The 25,905-nt window shown below is 33.8% G+C and overlaps 2 protein-coding genes across 2 annotated transcripts in view; one reads left to right on the top strand and one right to left on the bottom strand.

Moving 5' to 3' along the window:
* Positions 1-2,388: 2,388 nt before the first annotated feature.
* Positions 2,389-23,746, top strand: LOC110102103 (la-related protein 1B). The gene is made up of 6 exons (XM_020830278.2): positions 2,389-3,001; positions 3,091-3,532; positions 3,622-3,790; positions 3,869-3,959; positions 14,876-14,947; positions 23,221-23,746. Exons 1-6 carry the CDS (start codon positions 2,624-2,626, stop codon positions 23,389-23,391), a joined length of 1,323 nt encoding a protein of 440 aa, XP_020685937.1. The 5' UTR covers positions 2,389-2,623; the 3' UTR covers positions 23,392-23,746.
* LOC110102105 (histone-binding protein MSI1) overlaps positions 4,978-25,905 on the bottom strand; it is a 45,912-nt gene continuing 24,984 nt past the window's right edge. Inside the window, exon 6 of the mRNA XM_020830283.2 lies at positions 4,978-5,231. The gene's annotated coding sequence lies outside the window, so the exon portion shown is untranslated. The remainder of the gene's footprint in view (positions 5,232-25,905) is intronic.

The following is a 25,905-nucleotide window of genomic DNA, read 5'->3' as shown; positions in this document are numbered from 1 at the left end:
ACGCTTTTGCGCTGATTTAATGAGCACTACGGCATTAAAGATCACCCCACCGACTCCCTCACTTGGTTGGTTAGCAAGGAAGAAATTGAAAGAGGGTAAGAAGAGAAAGGATAGAGAAAAGTCTTTGGATCATATTTGTCAGTCATTCATGTTACAGATTTTGTAATATATGTATATTCAATTGGAAAAAAGTATTAAAATATAATTAAAGCAAATCTTGTGGGATCCACACAAAAACATTTTAAAAATTTATCTCGTAGAAGTTGTTGCCCTTCTCTTGCCTATCTAAGTCCATATACTACGATAAAGGAGGTAAGAAAGATTAGCTCATCTATTGTCTTGTGCCTATAGATGATGCAAAAGTAATATATTATCAATGTCATACACCAAAGAATAAGTATATGACTTGAAATTTTATAGATCCACTGAGTAAGACGCACGAGTTCATGAATTAATATGGCATTCATCCCCTCTCCCGATTTGTGAGAAAAAGTTGTCTTTTTTTTGCCTGATTAGTAGGATTTGAAGACAACACCAAAGAGAGGGATATAAAATTGAGTAGTAAAAACATGATATGATTTTTATAATTGCATGCACCTATGACTTGGATTATATGATAAGGTAATTATTCAAGTAGCCTTTTGATTTAATAAATCATTAACAAATATAATTGTACTACATTGTGGATTATATAACATGGATATTTTTTTTACTTACAAAGGGAGAGGAAATGATAATACCCAAAATCTTGCATATAAAACATTATTGTCTTAGATGAACTATTCAATCATTAATGTATAACATCAATCTTTATATATAAGAAATTGAAGGAGAAAGAGGCATTCTAATGATTCGAAATTATGTTCATGTATATTATTGTAGAATCAATCTCTACATACAATAAATTGAAGAGGAAAGAGTCATTCAAGAGGCTTGAAACTGCACTTATATATGCTATTGGAGTTTAAGAAAAAAATTTAATGTCTTAGGTTGATGTATATCTCATATGTCATTCAATGAGCTGGAGTATATGTCCATTGAATAATACATGAGATATCACTATCTACAAAGACTATTATTTGTATGATTGTGATCCCTCCATCATTGTAGCTCAAATTTTGCAAGCAATAATGGATTCATTTTGCAAGTGCTTCTACGCATTGATTGAGCCATCTATGTTATTTGGCAATAAATAGGAACCGTTCTCATTCAAAGATCTTTGAAAGTGGAGGGCTATCATAAATGAGTGGAGGGCTATCATAAATGAGGTTCCTAAGGCTATTGTAACACAAGTCATTTGAAAAATTTTACAAGAAATTATGTAGTACTTAATTACACAAATAGATTAATATGTGGTGAATGTCTTATTTGTAGCTAAGACCATAGAGTGTGTGTGATACAACACATCATTTATTCAACTTCAAAGAAGAATGTTTTGAAAGTTACACAAGATTGTATGCAATTTCACTAAAATCAAATATGTGCATATTTATTTTATAATAAAGTAGATTCATAGGTCCCCATTAAAAAATTGAGTTAGGAAATTAAGTGCATATCAATTGTCATACATTCAATTCCTTATATATGTATTCATGCAGTTTTAGAAATGATATTCATTTATTTTTTTAATCTTTTTATTCAATTAATTAAATATTGTACTTTCAATTCTATTATGTCATGACTATTGTGATTGTAACATGCTATATTAACTTTATAACTTGCTATGTTATTGTCATTGTGAACGAACTCAATTGTATCAAATTCTTAGTATGATGAGTTATTACTTATAACGGGGTACAATATGTGTGTTATTGCTATTTTAAATGGACTTTGGGGTATCTAATTTGTAGCATTATGTGTTATTGCCTATGATGAATGTAATCTACTATAATATGCAATGTTGGTTTGATTGCACTTTGCTACATCAAATTTAAATTCAATTGTGTTATAGTATGATTGATCTTTATTCAAACTATGATTGGCAATTGTTTGAACGAATCATCATGTTTGAAGCCTGATCAAATCGTATTCTAACAAGTCTCAATCTTCTTCAAATAATGATCCAAATTTCTTCTAATCATATTCCGAAAGTTTACAATCTTATCAGAATTTTTTTGAATATTTTTTTAATTCTGTTCTAACTATTTTAAATTAATATTGGAATATTTATTCATATAGTGTTTGAATATGTTAAAATATTAAATCTATTCAAAATTTTTTTAGTTTCCATGTTGTGGAAAACTTATTCTAATTTTGGTGGAACCAATTTTATAATTGGTGAATTTTTAATTAGCAGTATGTAAAAATAAGAGAGATAATTTTATCAACTCTTATTTTTAAGCTTTGATTTTTAATATATTCCCATTGAAAATATTCTCCCCGTAAAAGTAGAACGACTTCGTTGCGGTTTGGGTTTCTGCATGAGAGATCGGGAGGGGAATGCGGGAGGAAAGAAAGAGCGCGAGCAACGGTGCGATAGCCAGCGATGAGTTTTCTCAAGGCTTAAAATCTCTGATTGATTCCTTCCCCAACCCTGCATTCCAGTTTCTCAAAAATTTCGCTGGTAATCCTCTTCCAGCCGATCATTCACACAGAGCTACGGAACCCTAGCTGTAACCCTAGCATGTCTCTTGTTTCGGACCTGCACGTCCTCCGCAATGTCTCTGACTCCGCAGGGTTCGTTGCCGTACGCGGGGAATCCGAGGCGGATGCCGTTGCTCCGCCTCATTCAGCAGCTACCGCGATTCCCTTACCCGAGCCAGCAGTTCTTCCTCTGAATCGGCGAGAACACGCGCAAGACTCTGTTCCTTTTCTTGCCAGCAGCAATGCCTCCCATGGTCCCGCTTCCGAAAGGGAAAATAGGCCTGTATGGGGAAGGGCGCCGAATGGAGCCATTGATACTGCTCCGCTAGTTTTGGGAGGCTCCTCTTCTTGGCCCGCTTTATCGGAATCTGCCAAAGCCTCTACCAGACCTTCATTCGATGAATTGGCCCCCTCCCTGGTTTGTTTTCATCGTTCTCTCAGCGGAAACATATGTGTCTTACTTTTCTAATTAAGCAATCATTTTTATTGATCTTATTCTGGCATTAGGGCTCTAACTCTCTTGGCGGTGGAAATAATGGCGATGATGTTGGAACCAGTGGTAGATTTTCCAGTAATGGTGATCCCTCATCATCTTCTTCAACATCAAGTTCAACGGAATTATCTCAGAACATGACAGATAAGTTGCCTGATAAGGGCAATAACAGCAATTGGGACCATCGTCCTCGTGAATCCCATGGCTGGGTGGATCAAGGGGATCGACGGAGGAGGCATGGTGGCAGCAACCGAAGGGGAAGCTATGGAGGCAGGCGTGATGAGGACCGTGTTTTCCGTGATTGGAGTTCTTATAGGCCTCTGAGTGTTAGAGATTCCCACTTGCAGCGAAATCACCCGAGCCATGCAATCATGCGACCTCATATGCCTGCTATGGTGCCATTGTATGGCCCTCCTCCGCTTATCCAACATTTTCCTGGCCCCATGGCCTACCCTGGTGTGCTGTTACCTTTATGTTGCATTCCTCATCCTCTGTAGTTTTTTTAATAAACGTCTCTGTATGATGGTTTTTGTCTCATTTTTCAGATATTCCACCTCCAATGTATTTTTTCCCAACTCACCCTCATCCCGAACCTTTCGGAGGGTACCCATTTGTTCCCAACCCAGCACCTCCTGCAATACAAGAACCTATGTTTTTTCCATCTGCGGAACAAAAACGCACTTTGATATTGAAGCAAATTGAGTATTACTTCAGGTATAGTTGGGTTAAGTTTGTCCCAAATTTTTAGATCTTTGTTTAAATTACTGACAGTTCAATTTTTCTTGATTACAGTTCAGAGAACTTGTGCAGTGATTTATTCCTGAGATCGAACATGGATAACAATGGGTGGGTTCCAATCGATTTGATTGCTAAATTCAATAGAGTAAGTTGCCATCAGTTTTAGTATTTTATCTATTATGGTTTCCAACTTCGGACATTTTATGTGGCACAACTTAGTTAATTTTAAGAAGGTATTTTGTTGAATTCATTTACCATAATGAGAATGATATCAGTTGCAAGAGCTTTAAATTTTAGCATTATTCATGCATATTATGAGTTATTACTGAATACTTTACGGATTCTGGATGTTGCTTGCACGCACTGTTGTATTGAAATCATTTTGCAGAGGTTTATTTTGTATTTGCATGATTCTAACACTGTAATGCTATTTCTTAATGTAATTTTGGAAATATCAGTTATAGAACACCATCTACTGCTAAATTTTTTCTGTAGTATTAGTAGGTTGTAATGAATACTATTGTTTTTTATCCAGTTATTAATTACTCACGCACTTAAAGTCATATAACTTAAAAGTTATCGATATGCTTTTTGAAACATATTTTCAAGCAATTTGGTAACTTATTTTAGATTTAATACATTGATAAAGTATTTAAGCATTCTTATTTTTGAACTTTATGCCTTATTAATTTGCCATATTTGTTGAAAAGGAAATTTCAATAGCAAATTACATAAAAGCAAATTTTTTTCTAAAAATAGTTATCAAATGATCAATAATATTAAATGATGTTTAAAATTTAAATTACATACTTCTCTCTCTCTCTCTTTATATATATATATATATATATAAAGTTATTTACAAAATGTGTTAGCCGATTTTATTGTGTGTTTTGTAGAAACTTTTAACAAAAAAGGATGAATTATAATGTCATTGGGCTATGTAATAATTAGATACATGGATCAGTGAGCCATTTTCTAATAAAATGATATGAATACGAATATGATTGATGGAAATTTGTGTCTAGGTTGTATTCCAAAAAGCTTTTATTTTGTTTTTTTAAATAAAAAATAAACTGGAGATGATAAGGACAAAGAGGAGAGAAACATGATGGAAGACTGGGAATTCTATTCATCTATATAAACCTTAAACCTTTTTTGGAAGGTAGTAAAAGCTAAATAACAAGAGGAAATAATCTCACCACAGTTGTTGGACCAAAAAACTTGCTTGCTTCAAGTCCATAAAAGGAGAAATAGGGATATCTGGCTAGTTGCATAAAAACACATATTGCTGATATTGAAAATGCAGTAGGATTCTGCACTTATTTGTAATTCTGTTGAACCAATATGACAGCAATGAGGATCACACAATATGATAGTTGTAGGCTTGTAGCAGAATCCATAATATTTGAAAAGTTATCTGTGAAAAAATGGCAGTAGTAATGTAAGCCACAATATTGCCCCTCAAGCTGAATGCACATGTTGAACATTCCTAGTTTGCAAATTAACTTTCTAGATACTAGTTTGAATAAACCTTTGGTTGATAATGCTTCCTTTAAAATTTTTTATTCTTCAAAATTTTTTGATGAAGTGGTCATCAATTTCCACATGTTTTGTTCTATTATCATGAACTTGATTGTGAGAAATAGCATTAGTAGCTTCTTTGTCACAAGAGATGTTCATATAATTGTTTCCCATAAACTTTACTACTTTAGCTTAAATTTTTTTTAACCAAAGTAACTTACATAGCCCAAAGATATCTAAATCTGCCTTAACATTACTTTCGGCGACAACCATCTATTTTTTCACTTCTCCAAGTCACTACATTTTCCAATAAAAAAAAAATAGTATACATATGTAAATGTTCTAATATCTCTTTCTTCTTTTTTTATAATAATCCTTGACTTATTTAGAGGGATGATGTACATATTGGCTTACACTACTAACTACAAAGGCAATATCTTTCCAGCAAGTCTTTGATACCATCCTTTATCTATTGATGTATCTTATATAAAATTTAGGTGGAAATTATATCCTCTAAATGGGTGATTATGGTGAGGGAAAGTTTTTTGGCCGTGAATGAGCTTTCCAGAAATTGGTCATAATAGTGATTCTAACATGTTTGTATTAAGTTATAGAATATTTTGCACGCTGCCATGATGTGGCCCTTCGATCTACTTTGCAAGGATTACACCTTTCAACCATGTGAACATCGATGTGTTACCTTGGATCAAGGAATATCCTTTTGCTTAGAATCAAAATGACCAAAATCTGAATTGCTTTTAGAATTCTATTATTAAGCATTCAATCTTGACATTTGGTATGATGGACTTTGACTTGATTAGACAACTTTATTTTTTGCTGATCAAATTCATTTGAAGTGAGACGTACTATACCGCTCAAAATAGTACCTTGAATTTTCCAACGGTCAAGAAAAATATTGGATTGAATCTAGTGCTGAAATGTGCTTTTCATTTTGTGTCATTTCGTGGATCACGCTCAACAAGCTTAGGATAAGCCATTACCTTGAGGGTCATACTTATGCTAGGCTAAAATCTAGAAGCTAGAGCTCTTCATAAGGATGGCATGCTAAAGTTGTTGATGGTGTATCACCTTCTATTTTTTCGCTAGGAACTCTTGTTGAACAGATAAAAATCATTATGGTTCATGTATGCATCCACTAGGTTGTGATCAAGATCAATCTTTGCGGTAATATCAACATGGTTTTGGTGTTCATATTTATAACATTATACTTAAAGTATGTCCAGATTCTACTATTGAACCAGATTTTGATCTCCTGAGATCGAGATCTTGATTATGTATCAACATAGTGGTATTCAATTAATTCAAGTCACAAACACATATAGGCTTCGATAATATATAAACTCCTAGCTTCCCTCGTGTAAGAAGGCCCTACCCTAGTCAATGTTTCCTTATGAAGGTACTAAGTGACCTCGACCTCTAAGGTTCTCAAAGATCTTCATTGAAATGATATAAAATCTTTATGTTAAAGATAGATCTACTTACCCTTTTAGTTTGCCCCCTGTTGATGTATATCCTTGCTAACTATAAATTTTACACTAAATTTAATATCATATATGATTTATTTAAGTTGGTCAATGCATTCAAATTACTAAGACCTCATATCTTTAGATTGTTGATGGGCATGTGTTTGCATATTATATAAAAAAGAGTATCAGATTTTCTCTTTTTTTGGGGGAAGAAATCTTAGCCCTTGATCTTATTGAAGAAAATTCAATCTAAACATTATTGGATAACAATATCTTATTTGGTCTTTAGAAATATACTTATTTGTTAATATGTGTTTTTCTTTGAAATCTGGTCTCATCAACACAATAAGCTTTCTAAATCAAGTTTTTTTATTGTATTTATTGACAAATTTAGTGGTAATAGTAAGGAAAAGGAAATTTAAGGTATATATATTTCTAGTATTTTATTAAATTAAAAAAAAAAGCCTTTTTAGATATACTTTTTGAAGTATCATAAGAACGATTAGGTTTGATTTATTTTATTTTTAAAATAAACAGTGCTTAATTATATTAAATAATAATATAAAAAAGATTATCCAAGAAAAAATTCAAAATTTATTCTAACAATAAATATGAAATCAATTTTTGTAATCATGTGTTAAAGGCTTATTGTGTTTGGATATTTAATTGTTACTCTATTTTGTATCTCTGTATTGTGTTCATGCTTTATTTACATTTATGAGAGCTTATGATGAACCTACATTAGTACATTTTATATGCTCATGATCTACTATTAGTTTCAAAACTCAATAATAGATTGTATGTCTGCCAGTAATTTTTTTCTTGTGGGGGCGCAACTCATTGATTTAAAAAAAAACCTTAACCTTTTTCATTCAGGTTTGGGATTTCATTCAGGTTTGGGACTGACATTGACGGTTGTAATTTTTTTTAAAGGCATCATTATAAAAATATAAATTGTATAGTAAAGAAAAACTTATAGTGGATAATATTTGCTCTTCATATTTTCAATACATGTTACCTATAATTTCTCTTTTTGAGTCTTCGTATTTTGAAATTGTTGTACAATCATTTCATTATCAATGATGTTAAAAATATCTTTTTTAATATATATAACAAACAATCATTTATCCATGAGTCTCCCGTATGATTGCATAATCGATTATTTACAATTGTTATAGCTGAGAATGCTTGTTCGACCGTTACTGTAGCAATTGACAAAATCTGAGCAAGCTTTATACATAGGAATTCCAAACGATAAATGTCATTTTTCTTAGTTTCTACTAATTTTTTAGTAGACTCTTCAATTCTTTTTAAATTCATGAATGCATCAATAGATTTCATATCAATGATAAAATTATTAAGTTGGCTATTTAATATGATGAGATCTATATTTAAAACATCTGATGCATAAAACTTGGCTAGGTTTATAAATAATTTCTTAACAAATATGAACTTGAAATCTAACATTTTTCCAATTTCTAAATCTAGCCTGCCTCGCATCACCATCATTAACCTGAACATGTTCACTAATGGGCTTATAACCTTCAATGTATGGGTCACAACATTTCAAAATATAATATTGAGAATGAAATCTATAGCTTTTTTTTTAATAATCAACACTAAATCTTGACTTTTCCAATATTCAAAGAAAAACATATCTTCAATATTTTTTGCTTATGTATGCGTGCAAATGTGAGAAAAGAAATGGTAAAATGTGTGATGTTTGATCCACCAACTACACGCTCGGTACGCTCGGTATTGAGCATATACAACAAGCATAATTTCAAAATTACTCTTATAATATAATTTTGTTCCGGGGGCAGCACCCCCTTGGACCCCTGGCAGACTGGTATATTTTTGTATTCATGTTGTTTTATTATTGGTAGTACAAATAATTGTTAAAATATGTCCTATTGTTAGCATGACTAGTGGCACAAGAAGGAAAGATCCTGCATGGAAATATGGAACTCAAGTTGAAGTGTCAAGCGAAGGTGCAAAGAAGGGATATGTTTACATGAAATATAATTTCTGTGAGAAAAGCATAACTGGTGGCGTCAAGAGATTGAAGGATCATCTAGCCTGCACTTATGTCAATGTGGGATCATGTGCAAAAGTTCCTGATGAGGTGAAAAACGAATGTACAAATTATTTAAAGAAGTTTGCCACCACAAAGGAGGTCACACAAAGAAGTATGGAAGAGATGATTGGAAACTCTTCTTACTATGGATCACAGCATGAATGTTCCAGTACTAGAAGCCATCTAGTTTCTTCTGACCGAGGCAGTCAGGGGCCATGGATAGATTTATGCTAAATATTGATAACGAGGAAAACATAAATACTCAGGATATTCAGCCTCCTACAGCTACAAAAGAACTTAGGAACAGAGTTTGTTTGGATATCGCCAGATTCATCTATGAAAATGGGATTCCATTTAATGTTGTTAGGAGTCCGTCGTGGATCAATATGTTACGATCTATTGGAAGCTATGGAAGAGGATTACAACTTTCATGCATGTATGAGCTGAGGACTTGGATGCTGAATGAGGAGGTTAAGACAACTTCAAAAATGGTGGATGATATTAAGAAGACTTGGATTGAGACAGGAGTGACAATAATGTCAGATGGTTGGTCAGATATTCGATATATAAGTATTATTAATTTCTTGGTCAGCAATTCATATGGAACAGTTTTTCTCAAATCAGTAAAGGATGCACAATTATTGTTTGAAATGGTTGATGAAGTTGTGGAGAAAGTGGGAGATGCCTTAGTAGTACAGGTTGTTACTGATAATGCAAGTGCATAAAAAGCTACAGGAAGAATGTTAATGGAAAAGAGGCCTCACCTTTACTGGACTCCTTGTGCTGCACATTGTTTTGACTTGATGCTTGAGAGGTTGAGACAATTGCCTCAACATAAATCAGCCATATTGAAGGCCAAATTCGTTAGTAAGTTTATATACAATCATTCTTGCGTACTCAGCTTGATGAGAAAATTCACTGATAAGAAAATTATTAGACCTGCTGTTATAAGATTTACTATTGCATATTTAACATTGCAGAGATTCAAGGAGTTAAGATAACCTTCGGAAGCAATGTTTGCTTCTGAAGAGTGGGATAAAAGTTCATGGGCCAAAAAACAAGTTAAAAAGATTGTTATGAAAGACGATTCATTTTAGCGCAATACAAATTATGCTTTGAAGACAACACGACCATTAATAAAGGTGCTTAGAATGGTTGATGGTGAGAGGGCCTCGTCTATGAGATTTATTTATGAAGCAGTGGATAGGGCTAAAGAATACATTGCAAAAGAATTGGGAGGTCAAGAAAGTGCCTACAAAGAAATATGGGATATTATAGATGAAAAGTGGGATCGACAATTACACCACTTACATGTTACTGCGTACTATTTAAATCCCCAATTTTATTATGATAAGGATTTTCATGTTGACAAAGAGGTGAAAACTGGTTTGTATGCATGTATGGACAGACTCATTTCTGAAGAAGACTATCTCAAAGTGAATGATCAACTTGAGGATTTTTATTTGAAGAAGGGAATGTTTGGATTTAGAGCAGCACAAGCATGCTACAAAACACGATCTCCTGGTATGTTTATAGTTTGTGTATTTATAATTTTAATATTAATATTTATATTCAAGTCTTCTACTTCAACCAATATTCATAAAATACTATGTTTGTCTTCATGTAGAACGTTGGTGGGCTCAGTTTAGAGATGATGTTCCTGAATTGAAAGCTTTTGCAGTTAAAGTTCTTAGCCTAACGTGTTCGGCTTCTGCATGCGAGCGTAATTGGAGCATCTTCAATCAAATTCATACAAAGAGAAGAAATCGATTGGCGGCAGATCGAATGAACAAACTAGTTTATGTTATGTTTAACAAAAAAACCGCTCATCGAAAGGTATTCTTAAATATAATGAATTATTTTGTATGTTATTATTGTTTCATTTTAGAGCTAATGAAATATTAACTGATATAGGAGATAAATGAAAAAATATTATAGATGAAGAAGAGTTGGAGGATGACTTTGACATTAATTATGAAGATTCTTCTGAAGACAATCAAAGTGATGATGAGCCTGCTTTGGGTCTTGATCCTATGGGGATATTTTATTTTTAAGTGAGTTTATTTTAAATCTTGTATTCCAGTAATATTATCTGAAAAGAAATCTTCAAAGTCATAGTTGACATAATATTTTATGATTTTTTGTCATTATTTATAATTTTAAATTAATTTATTTTAATCGTTTTGAGGCTTACACCTCGCCTCGCTTAGAAAAAATGCCTCGATTCTCGATTTCGCCTTTTAAAACCTTGGTCCAAATAGCATTTAGGAAAGACCAAACATCACGGGAATGAGAAGACAATAGGAGAATGGAAAGATAGCAAGGAATTTCTGCAAAATAAAAGAAAATTCAGCACACAACAGGTAACATTGAGAAGTCTTACAAGCAAAATATAAAGTAGGATATCTTAATTGTATCAATTCTCCTCTGGTGGAGAAATCTCATCCCTGATGAGATAACATCAGATTTTTCATTATGTTCCGATTGTGCATTTTCTAATTCATGTATCAAAATGTCGTACTTCTTTTGAATATTCTCTTTTTCTCAAATAAATTCGGATTGAAGTAAATGCCTCTTATTTTCATATTTCTCCAATTTGTGGCCGAAAATTTCTCCTATGGAATCTAAAGTATAGAAGACAGACTTTCAAAATCTATAAGATCAAGTTCATCTTGAGACTCATTTACATCTTGATTTGAAATTTTGGCTTGTTGATTGATTGGACTATTCTTTTTTTTTTGTTTTTTGATTTTTTTTCCTAAAGAAAAAAGAAGACTCTCAAAAACCTAAAGCTCTTATACTAATATGATAAAAAAAAAAGATATTTAAGATTGCAAATTAAAACAAATGACAACTTGTCTTCCTTAAACATAGATGAACATGAGCACATAACAAAACAACGCTTACAACTTACATGACACAATAACACTTTCAACTTAAAAAAAAAACAACACAACCTTAGAACACTACTTACAACTTATATAAATTATGAGAAGAAAGACACATATGAGTTGGGGATCATTGATAGAGAAGAAGAGGCAGAAAACCTAGACGAAGTAGTAGAGGGAAAGGGGAAAGGAGGCTAGCTCGCAAGCTAGAAAAAATCCGCAGGTTTTACAAACAAAAATTCATCATTTTCCACTCTATCTTTTCATAAGGAAATCAACCCTAATTTATAGGAGAAATAAGAAGGAAATATCATTTAATAGATCACATAAATGTGCCCCAAATCAGCCACTAAAAACCACCAAAACAGCCCACATTTAAAGTCTCATGCATAGGAATCAACAATGAGGAAAACCATTAGCCAACAACATTCAAGCCAAAATGTGGAAAAACAACCAACATAGAGAAGACCAAACATCACTTAGGGAAGTCCAAACAACATTTAGGAAAGACCAAACAACACTTAGGGAAGTCCAAACAGCATTTAGGAAAGACCAAACAACACAGGAATGAGAAGACAACAAAAGAATGGAAAGATAGCAAGAAATTTCAGTAAAACAGAAGAAAAATTCAGCACATAGCAGGGAACATTGAGAAGTCATACAAGAAAAATATAAAGTAGGATATCTTGATTGCATCAATTCTCCACTGGTGGAGAAATCTTATCCCCTGATGAGATAGCATCAAATCTTTAATTATGTTCTGATTGCGCCTTTTCTTATTCCTGTATCAAAATGTCGTACTTCTTTTGGATCTTCTCTTTGTCTCGAATAAACTCGGATTGAAATAGACGCTTCTTATTTTCATGTTTCTCCAATTTGTGACTGGAAATTTCTTCTCTGGAATCTAAGGCATAGACGGCAGACTTTCAAAATATGCAGGATAAAATTCATCTTGAGACTCCTTTACATGTTGATTTGGAACTTTGGCTTGTTGATTAATTGGAGTATCCTTTTTTTTTGTTTTTTGATTTTTTTAATTTTTTCTAAAGAAAAAGGAAGACACTCAAAACCTAAAGGTTTATGCTAAATTGATGCAACAAAAAAAAAACTATTTAAGATTGCAAATTAAAACAAACTTTTCTTCCTTAAACATAGATGAACATGAGCATATAACACAACAATACTTATTGTTAAATCTCAACCTTACGATCCCAAAGATATCAACGGCTGAGAACAGTAATCCGTGGGAAGACTACCTGGATAGCATTAATTCCTTCCATTGATTTATGAATAATTGTATTTTCATTATTATAAGAGTTATTTGTTTTCTTATCAATACATCTTGTATAGATCTATAAATAGGGAGTAGATTGCATAATAAAATTCAAGCTTTTCCCAATGAATTGGACAGTTCTGCCTTTCTCCGAATGATTGACAAGCTGGGAATGACGGATCCATATTTTCCAGCTTGAGGGGGAGTGTTAAATCTCAACCTTACGATCCCAAAGATATCAACGGCTGAGAACAGTAATCCGTGGGAAGACTACCTGGATAGCATTAATTCGATCATGTCAAAGCCTCCTACCGAGCAAATTACTGAAGTTGGTTCTGAGTCGGCTGGTGATCCAGAAAAGGCCGCTGAACAGAGTGTCGAAGGAACACAGCCTACCGAATGTGTTCTGGGGTCCGCGGGTAAAGAAGTTGAAGAGACGGCTCAGTCACATCCGAACCGACTGAGATCACAGCCGCTAAAGGTAGCCAGAGCCGGGGTTTTTCGAGGTTTTTTCTTCCTGACTTCCGCTGCCAAAGCCGGGGGGCAAGTCGGGCGAGAGAGAGAAAGTCCTCTTCCATTGATTTAGGAATAATTGTATTTTCATTATTATAAGAGTTATTTGTTTCCTTATCAATACACCTTGTATAGATCTATAAATAGGGAGTAGATTGCATAATAAAATTCAAGCTTTTCCCCCTCAAATTCTCTGTTTCAACACTTATAACTTACAAGATACAACAACACTTTCAACTAAAAAAAAAAACAACACAATCTTAGAACACAAGACCTTACAACTTATATAAATTATGAGAAGAATGATACAGATGGAGCGGGAATCATGGAGAGAGAAGAAGAGGTAGAAAATCGAGACGTAGTAGTAGAGGAAAAGGGGAAATGAGGCTAGCTCGCAAGCTAGAAAAAATCCGCAGGTTTTACAAACAAATAATTCATTCCATTCTATCTTTTCATTAGAAAATCATCTCTAATTTATAGAAGAAATAAGAAGGAAATATCATTTAATATATCACATAAATGTTCCCCAAATCAGCCATTAAAAACCACCAAAACAACTCACATTTAAAGCCTCCTGCATTTGAATCAACAATGAGGAAAACGGGTAGCCAACAACATTCAAAATAGCATGGGTAAAACAGCCAACATAGGGAAGACCAAACATCACTTAGGGAAGTCCAAATAACATTTAGGAAAGACCAAACATCACTTAGGGAAGTCCAAACAACATTTAGGAAAGACCAAACAACACAGGAATGAGAAGAAAACAGATTAATGGAAAGATAGCAAGTAATTTCAGCAAAACAGAAAAAAATTGAAGCACACAATAGGGAACATTGAGAAGTCATGGAAGAAAAATATAAAGTAGGATATCTTCATTGCATCAATAATGGACCAATCTTTTGTATGCTCATGAATTACTACTAGCTTCAAAACACAAGAATGAATTTTATGTTCATTATTAATTTGTTATTATTTTCTTCTCTGAACCGCTAAATTTGAAAATGAGAATCCTTTGCAGTCTATTGCAACGTGGTTTTCACATGTATAAAAGGCTCTTTTGGGGTTTAATTCCAACTTTTCTCTAATACTAATTCCATAGGGTGAGGTTTTTGTGTGGGTTCTCTTTTGTGCTTTTAAGAGTTTCTATTTGTAATATTAAAGTATCTGAATAAGTTTTTAACAGATGGTTATTTAGTTGTTCTCTTCTATACCAATGCTTTCCATCTGTTCTTGTTGACGCTTCCGTAGTTGTATGTCTTTCTTTACGAAGGCCTGAAATTACCTGTTGTTATGGCGCAGATTAAGCTATTAACAGATAGCATACCATTTATATTGGATGCAATCAGGCCCTCAGATGTTTTAGAAGTGGAGGTATGGAATAATATTCAGTTTGATTTCTTTCTTTCTATTTTATTGCATGACTGCACAAGTTCTATCTGTTAGTACTTATATAAGTTTTCTATATCTAAATAATTCTTTTTTCTGCACCAATGTTCATACAAACTTGCTAGGTAGCCAAAAAAACAGCTTTTGCATACTGCATTAGCATTTAATGGCACTAGTACTAATACAGGTATAGCGCCAAATCATTTAGTTATTTAAGGTTGGAGTAGAATGACTTCAGTTGTCTTCTATCACTACAGCTCTTATTTATAACGTAATTAATATAAGTAAATGACTTTGTTTTATACGCCAGTTTGATCTTGAAAACTGAACTGCCCATCTCAAAATTTCTTGGTGAGATCCAAAGACTGTCATACTATCCTTAGCTTTCTTTGTCTCTTGACAAGTTCTTTCCTTCGACGAATTGGATAATGGTAGCAACTATAGGCAACTTGGTTGTCATTCCCTCTTTTTCACTTGAGACATGTTTGTTCATTTTTTTTGTGCAAAGTAATGCATCGTTGATCCTGTTTTAAATAGTAAGGATAAGTATAGATGAGTTGTTATTTGTGTTTAAACCCAAGGTGGTTTGACCATGTATTTTTCTTATTTCAGTATGATTTCAAGAGGATGTAACATTGGTTTATGCTTTTTGCGGATGATATTCTTATTGAAAAGGCTAGAGAGGGAGTTGATGAAAAACTTGAATTATGAAGGTCAACCTTAGAATAGAAAATTTTCATTTGAGTAGATCTAAAATTGAATATATGGAGTATAATTTTAGTAGTAATGGATTTAGTGTGTGTGTGTGTGTATGTGGGTGGGGGGGAGGGTTGGGCAATCAAGCCATTCATAAGAGTAAATGTTTTAGATATCTTGGGTCTATTGTTCAAAGTGATGGTGAAATTGATGGGATATTATTTGTAGAATTCAAGTTGGATGGTTGAAGTGGAGGAATGCATCGGGCCTTTTGTGTGATAGAAAAGTACCCCTCAAAGAAAAATTCTATAAGTTGGTGGCGAGACCTGTAATATTTTATGGCGTGGAATGTTGGCCATTAAAAGAGAATTATTTAAGTGTTGCAGAGATAAGGATGCTCAGCTTGATGAGTGGTTTTATACTTAGAGACAGAATGTTGAATGAGTATATACTTCAAAAGATTGGAGTAGCTTAAGTGACAGATAATATTTGAGAGAGTCACTTTAAATGATTCTGTCACATAAACATTAATCTTTTGATGACCCTGTTAGAAGATAGATGTATTAGATTCGGCCTATGTTAAGAAAGGCAGAGGTAGACTTAAAAAGACTTGGTTATAAAATATTAAAAATGATTATTTTTTTCTTCGATTTACATGAGAATTTGACTCTTAATAGGACATAATGAAGAAAAATGATTCATCCAGCCACCAACCCCACGTAGTCGGATAAAAGCTCATTATTGTTGTTGGTTAATAATTCGGTGGTGGAAACTTTTTCTTATGGCATCTTTTAAACCATGCCTGGTCTAGATAGGGGGATTCATTTAGGAGGAACCTCTTTCTCTTCTTTTATTCTCTCAAAATGTAGTTCTATCACACGAGTATTCGTCTGGTATAGCTTTAAGCAATGTGGACATATTTCTGTGTGGAAAGCATTGTCAAGAACGTCCTTTTGCTTAGATTCATTAGGACCAACGTTAGACTTGCCTTTAAAATTCTATTTTCAAGCATTCCATCTCAATATTTTATCCGATGTTCTTTGGTTTGACTAGCTAGCTTTGTATATGGAAAATCAAACATGTTCTAGGTGAGATATATTAAACCACTCAAAATTCTTTAATGATAGAGAACATGGTTCTATAAAGACTGCCATTGAAAGATTTTTATTAGCTTGTCATTTCCAAGATCATGCTTAACATGCTTAGAATAATCAATTACATTGAAGCTTTCTTTGGGGCAGTTTAAAATATATATATATATATTTTTTGGCCATAAAAGCAGTGTGATGTGCATAGGCTAAAATGCACATAACATGCCGAGGATGATCTATTACCTAGAGCGTGATGTGCCTAGTCTAAAATCTTGAAGTTAGTGCTCCTCAAAAGGAAGGTATCAGGAAGCTCTATTGGTGTACCGTCACCTATTTTTTCTCTCGAGGAACTCAAATTGATCAATCAAAATCGTCTTGGATCTCATAGCCATGCTTGGGTTGCTATCAAATCAACCTTAACGGCAATATCAATATGGTTTAGGCGTTCATAGTCATCACCTCATGCTTCAGGGATGTCCAGATTCTACCATTGAACAAGATTTTGTTCTATATCTTAAGATCAAGATCAGGAGTAGGTATCACTGTAGTGATGTGCTATTTAATTTAATTTGCGAACACATAAAGATCTTCTATAGTTTCTAGAATCCTAGCTTCTCTAGTATAAGAATTCCCTGCACCAGTCGATATTTTCTTATGAACTAAGGACCTCAAACCCATCATCACTTTAAATGATTCTGTCGCATAAACATTATTTTAGCTTGCCTAATTTTTTTAATGTTTTTTTTAAGTTCTCCATTCCTTTCGTAGTCACCAATTGTCACAATAATGTGGCCAACATAAACTTATAGTGTTGAGAGTACCCGTGATACCATGCATGATCTTCTTGACTTTTTTTTCATCTCATGTTGAGCATTATCTTAGCTAACATTCCAAACTAGGCTTTTGAAGATTTCTTCAATCCAGAGAACCTTTTTTAGCTTACACACTATTTGTCCTATATTTGAACCAAATTTTGGCTAGGCCTCTATATGAACTTCATGCTTTAGGTCACCATGTAAGAGTTCATTTGTTAACCTCTGTATAAACAACACGAAAAGGGAAGACGTCATAAATCCCGCGTACATACCTCAAAAACCATCGGATCCTCGAATCTTGCCAGGATTGCGCCGATTCGGCGCCGTCCGCGATCGCTTCCCAGGTATCCTGCGACTCTACAGCACCTCGATCGCAGCTCTTCGACGTCGTTAAATACCAAGCCAAATAGAGCATTCGGGTCTGCTTCCACATACGCGAAAATCCTGAACTCCCTTCCTCCTCCAACCTCCACACCAGCAAACTTCCCTCGATTCCCTCTGCCCTACCCGAATCTCACACAAGATTCATCCAAGCCGAGGCCAAATCTTCTCAAATTCGACCGAACCACCTCACTGCCTCCGCTCCAACAGACCGGCCTTTCTCCATTCAAGCCTTACCCGAGCCTTGCCCTCTCATTTGATCCAGAGAGAGAGAGAGAGAGAGAGAGAGAGAGAGAGAGAGAGAGAGGAAGGAGGGAACCGACCTACCTCCACACCTTGCCGAAGCCTCAACCCCCGCAGCCTTTGCCTCTTATGAATCCAAGCCCTACCCGAACTCCACTTCCCCTAGTCGCCTCCTCCTTCGCGTTCCTTCCGAATTGGAAGTTACCAAATCGGAAGTTACAACATTTGAACGGAAGCAACAAAAGGAGTTCGCTGGTTGTGAAGGTAACTCCTTCCCTCACATGCGCTTCGTCGGCTGAATCTCGTAGATCAAGGGAGAAACAGAGGATTTACTTTGCTGTTAAGACTAAAATTCTATATAAATCCTACTGCAATAGGATTTAATAGAAATAGCGCTCAAATCCTATTTCGTAGGATTTAACTTAAATCCTTTTTAAATTAATTATAATTAAATAAGTTTAATTATATTTGATTAATTTTTTAAATTATAAATTAATTATAATTAGTTATTTTTAATTAGAAATAATTAATTATTATTAATGAATTAATCATAATTAATTAAGTTTAATTATGATTAATCATTTTAATTATAATTAATTTCTAATTAATCATACATTAATTATACTTAATTAAATCTAGTGATAATTAACTAATTTTAATTCTAATTAATTAATATTAATCATAATTAATTATTATAATTAATTACAAAAAGGATACTCCTCTTGCCTCGATCCACGTACCACGAGCCTCCGTTGTCGGTTGCAAAGGTATAACATTTTTAACTAAGAAATCCTTCTCTTGTGGCTTGCAATGGGCCGGCAAACCCCCTACGCTCTCACGTAGCGTAGTAGAGAGGGAAACTGCCAAACTGGCGCGGCGCTTGCGACGACTTAAAAAATCCTTCTTCAATGCTAGGGACAAGCCGACAAACCTCCTACGCGCTCACGTAGCGTAGTAGGGAGGAAACCGGCGTGGTGCTTGCAGCGAGGGGGATATATATAATAAGTACCCCAAACGCTCACATAGTGCAGAGGGGGGGAAAGAAAAATTGTGCTCGGAACCTTTAAATGCTCATGTAGCGAGCGGAGATTTTAATAAATAATATGCAACCGTTGTGTCATTTGACACCTACCTGAAGCGCTCATGTAGCGTTAAGGGGAAGGCTGCCTCTTGATTTTTCCCCTAAACGGGAGAGACGTTGGGAAGCTGCTGAAATTTTGTTCGAAAAAGGATAAGGACTTGAACAAAAAAAAAAAGAACTTGGACTTGAGCTTGAACATTAAATGAACTAAATGAGAACTTGAATTAAAGCTTGACTACAAACTCGGACTCAGATTTGAACCGAATTTGAACAACAATTGGACAGCAGGGGACATAAAACTTGAGCTTGCTACTTGAACTCAAGCAAAAAACTTGATATTAGACAACAAGACTTGGACTCATTGTGGACTCGAATGAATGCAAAAGACATAGAACTTGAACACGAATTGAATTTGAATTTGGACATGAATGAAATTAATGATTAAAAAGGAGAATAATTCAAATGATGACATAATATTTTCAACGATATTATAAGGAATCACTGATATGCAAATGTTAATAAATGATTTCTCTGTTTGACAATAAAAGACTTATGTTAAAATCTCAATAATTATAATTTGCTCATAGTCAAATGAAAGACTCATGTGGAATCATCTTGCATATTGCAAATAATATGTAGAGACAAGGAGTTCACAATTATAACATGTCTACAAGTAATGAACAATCATAAGGATGTGTGATCAAGTCACAAGTGGAGGTACAAGGACATTCCACTGAATGTTGCAGCTCATATGTAAGGCGACTTACATATAAGTGATGACGAAACTCAAGCAATTGAATGATTCAGGATAATTTCCAAAGACATGAATGCACCCTCTTGCAAGCACCCCTCATTCATGAATGATGACGAAAGCTCCAACAATTGATCTCTTTTTGAGATAATTACAATACACGAACATTGAAGATCTTCAAGAATATAGATACCGGCTTGCAAGCAAACAAGGAACTCATGATGTATGGAATCCCCAACACCTCATTCATGAACAATACAGTCATAAGGAGCAGGACCATAATGATTTGATGACAACCCAACTTTGACCAAGTTCTGAATGTCAAGTTGAATAAGATTATCGAGGCTTACGAGTTCTCGATGAATCAGTGATCTCCGAAGTTTACACTTATGATTGCATGGGACTCAAAGGTGAAGGATATATGGTGTACACCAGCTCTTACAGGCTATTGTAGTAGACAGTCATACACACTAAGCATCACCTACGAAGCAAATATGAAGATGTGCAATACATACAAGCTCTCTACAAAGATAGATGTATGCACCACATTCCACCTGTGGGTAGATTCAAAAAGACTTCAGTGAATGCAGTATCCTGTACTCAATTTCAATTTGTGAATGAACACATCTTCCTGCTTACGGGAAGCAGTAGAGGATGTACTAAAAATACCGAAGATCGCAACAAATGCAGGCACTTACTGGCCAAAGCAAGAAATTCGTTAATGCACTATAATCCACTTGCAGAAAATAATAAATAGTGCACGACAGTCTACCTGTATAAAGCAGCGAACAATTCAATTCAGAAGCTGCTACAAGTTACAATGCCACGCCACCGGATCCGCAACATGCATACAAGCAGACAAAAGGCGTGTACGAACTTTCAAGTAGAGCGTTGCATTCAAATAATGGTTGCCTGCTTAATTGATCAAAGCTAAATATCTGAAAATATCCCCGCACATGCACCACAGTTTGTATACACATAGGTACACAAAAAGTGCAAGTTCAATCATAATACCCGCATGGGCCTCAACGAGCATGTTATTGGCACACATGTGATGCTTAGGGATGCTGCGCGAGCCAATAAATTCGAACTCGATCCTTCTAAGCAGCTAAATAGGAGTCGACAAGGTTCAATAAATAATTATTAAATGCCCCCAAACACCCACATGGGCTCCGTCGAGCGTGTTGTTAGTACACGTGATATTTAGGGATGTTGTGCGGGTCGATAAGTGAATTCAAGTTCGAACACGATCCTTCTATGCGAATCAATAGGAGTCGACAGAGTTCGAACCTTCAAACAAATACATGGTTGTGACGATCGGTGTATTTGTTTTAATACATTCATATTAGGCCTTTAAGGCTTTTAAATTCACTAATAAAGTCATAAAGTCTACAAAACCTGATCATTTGTCGATAGCCGGACAGAGTCGAGAAGGTTCAATCCAAAAATGGAACTGACCCCAAAACACCCCGATGATGACTGTGTTGAATGCAAATCTCAATCAGATGGGTTAATCTCAAACATTTCAAAATGTCATCCAAATACCCACAAAATCCAAAATCCAAAATCATCCAAAATCCAAAATATTTAAAATTGAAATAAATCCATCACTTAAAGCAAAATTCATCCACCATCCGCAATAGTTTGCCGGGTGGACATTAAAATTTACTTCAGCTCACATAGAGCTAAATGCCTAGTCAAAAATATCACTTAGATCCATTCTCAAATAATCTCCGGCCATTAAGGACGTGGTACATCTCCTCTGACCGGCGGTTTCGCCGCCAAATGGCAACGCAGGATAAACGGTTATTACCCGGGGTCCTCTGAACCGAGTGGTTTTGCCGTCAAATGGCACCACGAAATACCGGTTATGGCTAGAGCCAATACGTTCTTTAGTGGCATCAAATCTTTGAGATATGAACTAATAGGATATGATCGATAGGGTACAAAGCCCTCTGTTAGCTAAGGTGGATTCAAATTTGTCCCCTTAGATGAACATCCAACGCTACAAGGTCCCCTTGGACGAAGTAACCCATGGCTGCCGATAAGGATCCTTCTGCAGTTCTGCTAGGTTGGGTCAACTACCTCCTCTGACTCAGTAATCCAGGGATCACGATGGCCCGGGACGATGGAACTCCCCTCGCCAAAAGAAAAAGCACATTGCTGGTGGAGGCCGGGGCCGAATTTTAGTAGCCCACATCATTATTACGATCAAATGGATATATTTTATAGTCCTTATTAGCTGTTAATGATGAAAGAACTGAGATGATATTTATTTTAGCAATTAGAGCAATAGTTTCAAGATGATCAATCCTATGCATTTTAGTTTATCATTTAGAAATCAATCTAGCTTTGTACCTTTTTAGTGATAGATCTGATTTGTACTCTACAGTAAAGAATTATCTATATCGTACTAATTTTTTTCGTTATGCAATTTTATCAATTCGAATGTTTTATTTCTTTGAAAAGCTTTTAATATCTTCTTTCATGGCATTATCATAATTCTTTTTATTTAATATATTATCAGAGTATGTCTTAGGTAGAAAATTAACATGCATGCTAGTAAGGAAGGTTTGGTGATTGTGAGAAACTTTCTTTCTGATAAAAGCTAGATAATGTTTAGTGAAAGTTCTTACACCTTTGTTATTATAGTAGGTTCAATAGTTCCTTGAATGGATTTAGTGATAGGAATTGATTCAGTAGATTGATGGATTAATGACTTTTTTCTTGAGTAAACGTGGTGTGGTTATAGTCCAGGTATATAGGCTTGATTTGGGTAAGAGTTGGTTGATTTTGGGCTGTAGTTGCTTGCCAGGATCATTTGCCAGTGACATTTCTTACCAAGGATAAATAGTAAAAAAATAGTGTTCTTCTTTGAAAGTTTATGTTTTGGAATGTGCATGTACGAAATCAATGTTACAAAATATTTGGGCCTTTGGGGAACAATATTATTTAAGGTATTGAAGTGAGGAAAGAATATTACCAAGTCTTGTACGAGTGTTTAAGACTTTTAATCCAAATACCCTTTGTTAATAAATAGTTTTTTATGTGAGCAGTCGTTAAAGCAACCTTCAACCTCAATATTAGTTCTGAACCTAATTCTGTGAGTGCCAGTGCCCAGGACTATTTTGTGCCTCTGTAATTGTGATTAAATTCACTAAAAAAAAAGAAGATTCTGTAACTGCTTGTATTTTCCACAGGGCAACAAAGTCAGAAAACGTGACGGATGGCAGATTTGGTTATTTAACCCACGACAAAATAAGGATAACACGGAATCTGAACCTAATTCTCAGACTACCACAAAACAAGATTCTCTTGTTTCTCAGATGGAGAATATTGCGCTCAACGAAGGAAATACTCGGACCAATTGAAATCTTTATTTGAGTCAGGCGACTTTCGACTGTAGCCTTTAAGGTAACAAAAAAAAACTGTATAGTTTTTTCCCCTTATTATTATTATTTGGAGTCCTTTTTGGGTGCTGCTGCTGCCTCCTCCTCCTCCTCTCATGATCATTTGTGAACTAACTAACCCTCTCCATCGTCTTTTGTCTTTCTTATTTCTCTTTCTCGAGTTGCAGAAACTTCCATTCTTTTGTGAGTAGCGGAGTCGGAGAAGTGATTCACTATCATTCCTCCCTCGCTCTCTAATCCTCCTACTTACATTACTCGCCTCTTTTCTTCCTGAAGAACTTGCATTATATTACTTAAAATGTATTTTTTTTTTTTTCTGCTGGATCTGCTTTCACATTGAGCTTTCTTCATGTTCATAATATCATATGAATCCTTTATCTATTTTATTATTTATTAATTTATTTGTTTATTTATTCTGATATTTCTAACTCATACATGTGCATTCATACAAAATAGTCTTGTATTATACTAACAAAAAGTATTTAAAATGTTCAAAATGTCATTAATGACTTAAAATTTCAAGTAAGCTGAATTCATCTCATTTTAGTGCTCAGCACTAAATTTATTTATTTAGGGTTTAGGGTGGATGATTATATAATTCAAAATGTGAGTTGTAAACTTCGAATAGGTTTTGAAAATGGTACAAGTATGAAACGGGTATCTTATAAATATATATGATATGAAATTAGAATGTAAAATACAAAATAAGGTGCCATGAGGGACGATGGGGCTGAGGGAATTTTCTGAAAGCTCTAATCTTTTAAGCATTTTTCTTTCTTTATTTATTCATCAAATTTAATTAATGATTACATATTCATAAAAATGTATTACATTATGTCATCAAACTATTCAATCTCCCTATTTGAATAAATATTGTACTAAAATATCTCTACAATAATTATATTATGATGAATTTAAAAAATATTCAATTTATTTTGAAAATTGATATAATATAAATTCTTCATATTCATTATTACGTTCAAAATAAATTTAATGATATATAAATTCATTCAATGAACGCTGAATTCAAAATTATGCGAATCACATCTCAAATAATGAGGCACAATTTCTTAAAATAACCTCCAAATAGATAGATATAGAGAGAGAGAGAGAGAGATTAGTCTCAATATTAATAAATGTTCTATTGCTTCTCGTTCGAATGGTAATCCTCTCTTTTGTCTGCTATCATAAAATTTTCGTTCAATTTTTTTAAAACTTTGTGAATTTTTAGACCATCGTTGTCGTGGGAAGGACAAAATTAAAATTTCAAGTGATATAGAGGATCAAGTTTTTTTTGTTGCAATTCAGGAGCTCAAATTTATATTTTTATGATAACAAATACTATTAATTTGTATTCAATTTCTCCTATATTTTATTATTGTATATATTTTTTGTGTAATGACATTTTTTATTCAACATAAATCAAAAATCGTCAAAGAATTAGGACTCAAGGTTGGATAGTTAGGTTTGATTTATGCAAGAGTATGTATCTTTTTTTAAAAAAAAAAAAAAAAAAAAAAATCTTAGGTTAATCCTTGTAAAAAGGTATTTGTTAGCTTAGCAATCGTGCACATACAAGGTTGGATGAAATTAAATATTTTAATTTTTTTGAAGATCATTATAAACTATTTGATCGTATTGTATGATCTATGTAATCATAAATTAATTAAAATACTTAATTAATTGAGAAATAAATTGAAATAAAATTTAACTAATAGTATTGTACGATCGCCATCTCATACATATCGTACAAGACAATCGTATATTAAAAGAAACATCATCTTTAATTAAATTAGGAGAAATTTTAGATTTTAAATTTTGTTCTTTTTGTACTGTATGAGCATAATCGTATTGTAGGATACTTTAAAATATTGTTTAAATTAATCCTATGATTAATAAATTGAATTTCCTTAATTATGATTTGATCATACTGTATGAATTATATCGTATTGGACAATCGACAAAGATGTTTTTGGTCATCCTGAGATTTATCTTGTACGAACTATGATTCGATTGAACTAATCGTATTGTACCACTGCTCATTCATACAATACAATTAGTAAAGAAATTAAGCTGATCGTACTATACTAATATTCATTATACAATGGTAACATACAAGAATTGAATTGATCGTGTTGTACTAACTAACAATTGTACAATACTAACAGGTCAAAAATATGCTAATCATACTGTACAATATTAAGATTGTATTATATGAATAGAGACGCCTAAATTGAATTTTTAGGATTTTTTTTTTAAACTCTTCTATTTAAGCTTTCTTAATAAACTTTGTAGGGGTATTTTAGCAGTCATTAAATTAGTTATCACTAAGACTCTTTAAACAACCATATACATAATCATACATATGTAATTAGTTGCATCTATATCAATCAATGAAGAGTGATTTCACAATAAAAATTTATAGAAGTTCCTATCTATAAGTCTTATAATTAATTAGGCTTCGGTTCTCTCTTT

This window comes from Dendrobium catenatum, unplaced genomic scaffold (assembly GCF_001605985.2).
Source record: "Dendrobium catenatum unplaced genomic scaffold, ASM160598v2 fragScaff_scaffold_243, whole genome shotgun sequence".
NCBI classification, from domain to species: Eukaryota; Viridiplantae; Streptophyta; class Magnoliopsida; order Asparagales; family Orchidaceae; genus Dendrobium; species Dendrobium catenatum.
Note: the sequence above shows the minus strand (reverse complement) of the source record. Positions and strands in the feature narration are given on the sequence as shown.

Coding starts and splice junctions, on each gene's coding strand:
- LOC110102103 (XM_020830278.2), top strand. CDS start 2,624: ATGTCTCTTGTTTCGGACCTGCACGTCCTCCGCAATGTCTCTGACTCC. Junction 3,791..3,868: donor CAAATTGAGTATTACTTCAG/GTATAGTTGGGT, acceptor TCTTGATTACAG/TTCAGAGAACTTGTGCAGTG. Junction 14,948..23,220: donor CAGATGTTTTAGAAGTGGAG/GTATGGAATAAT, acceptor TATTTTCCACAG/GGCAACAAAGTCAGAAAACG.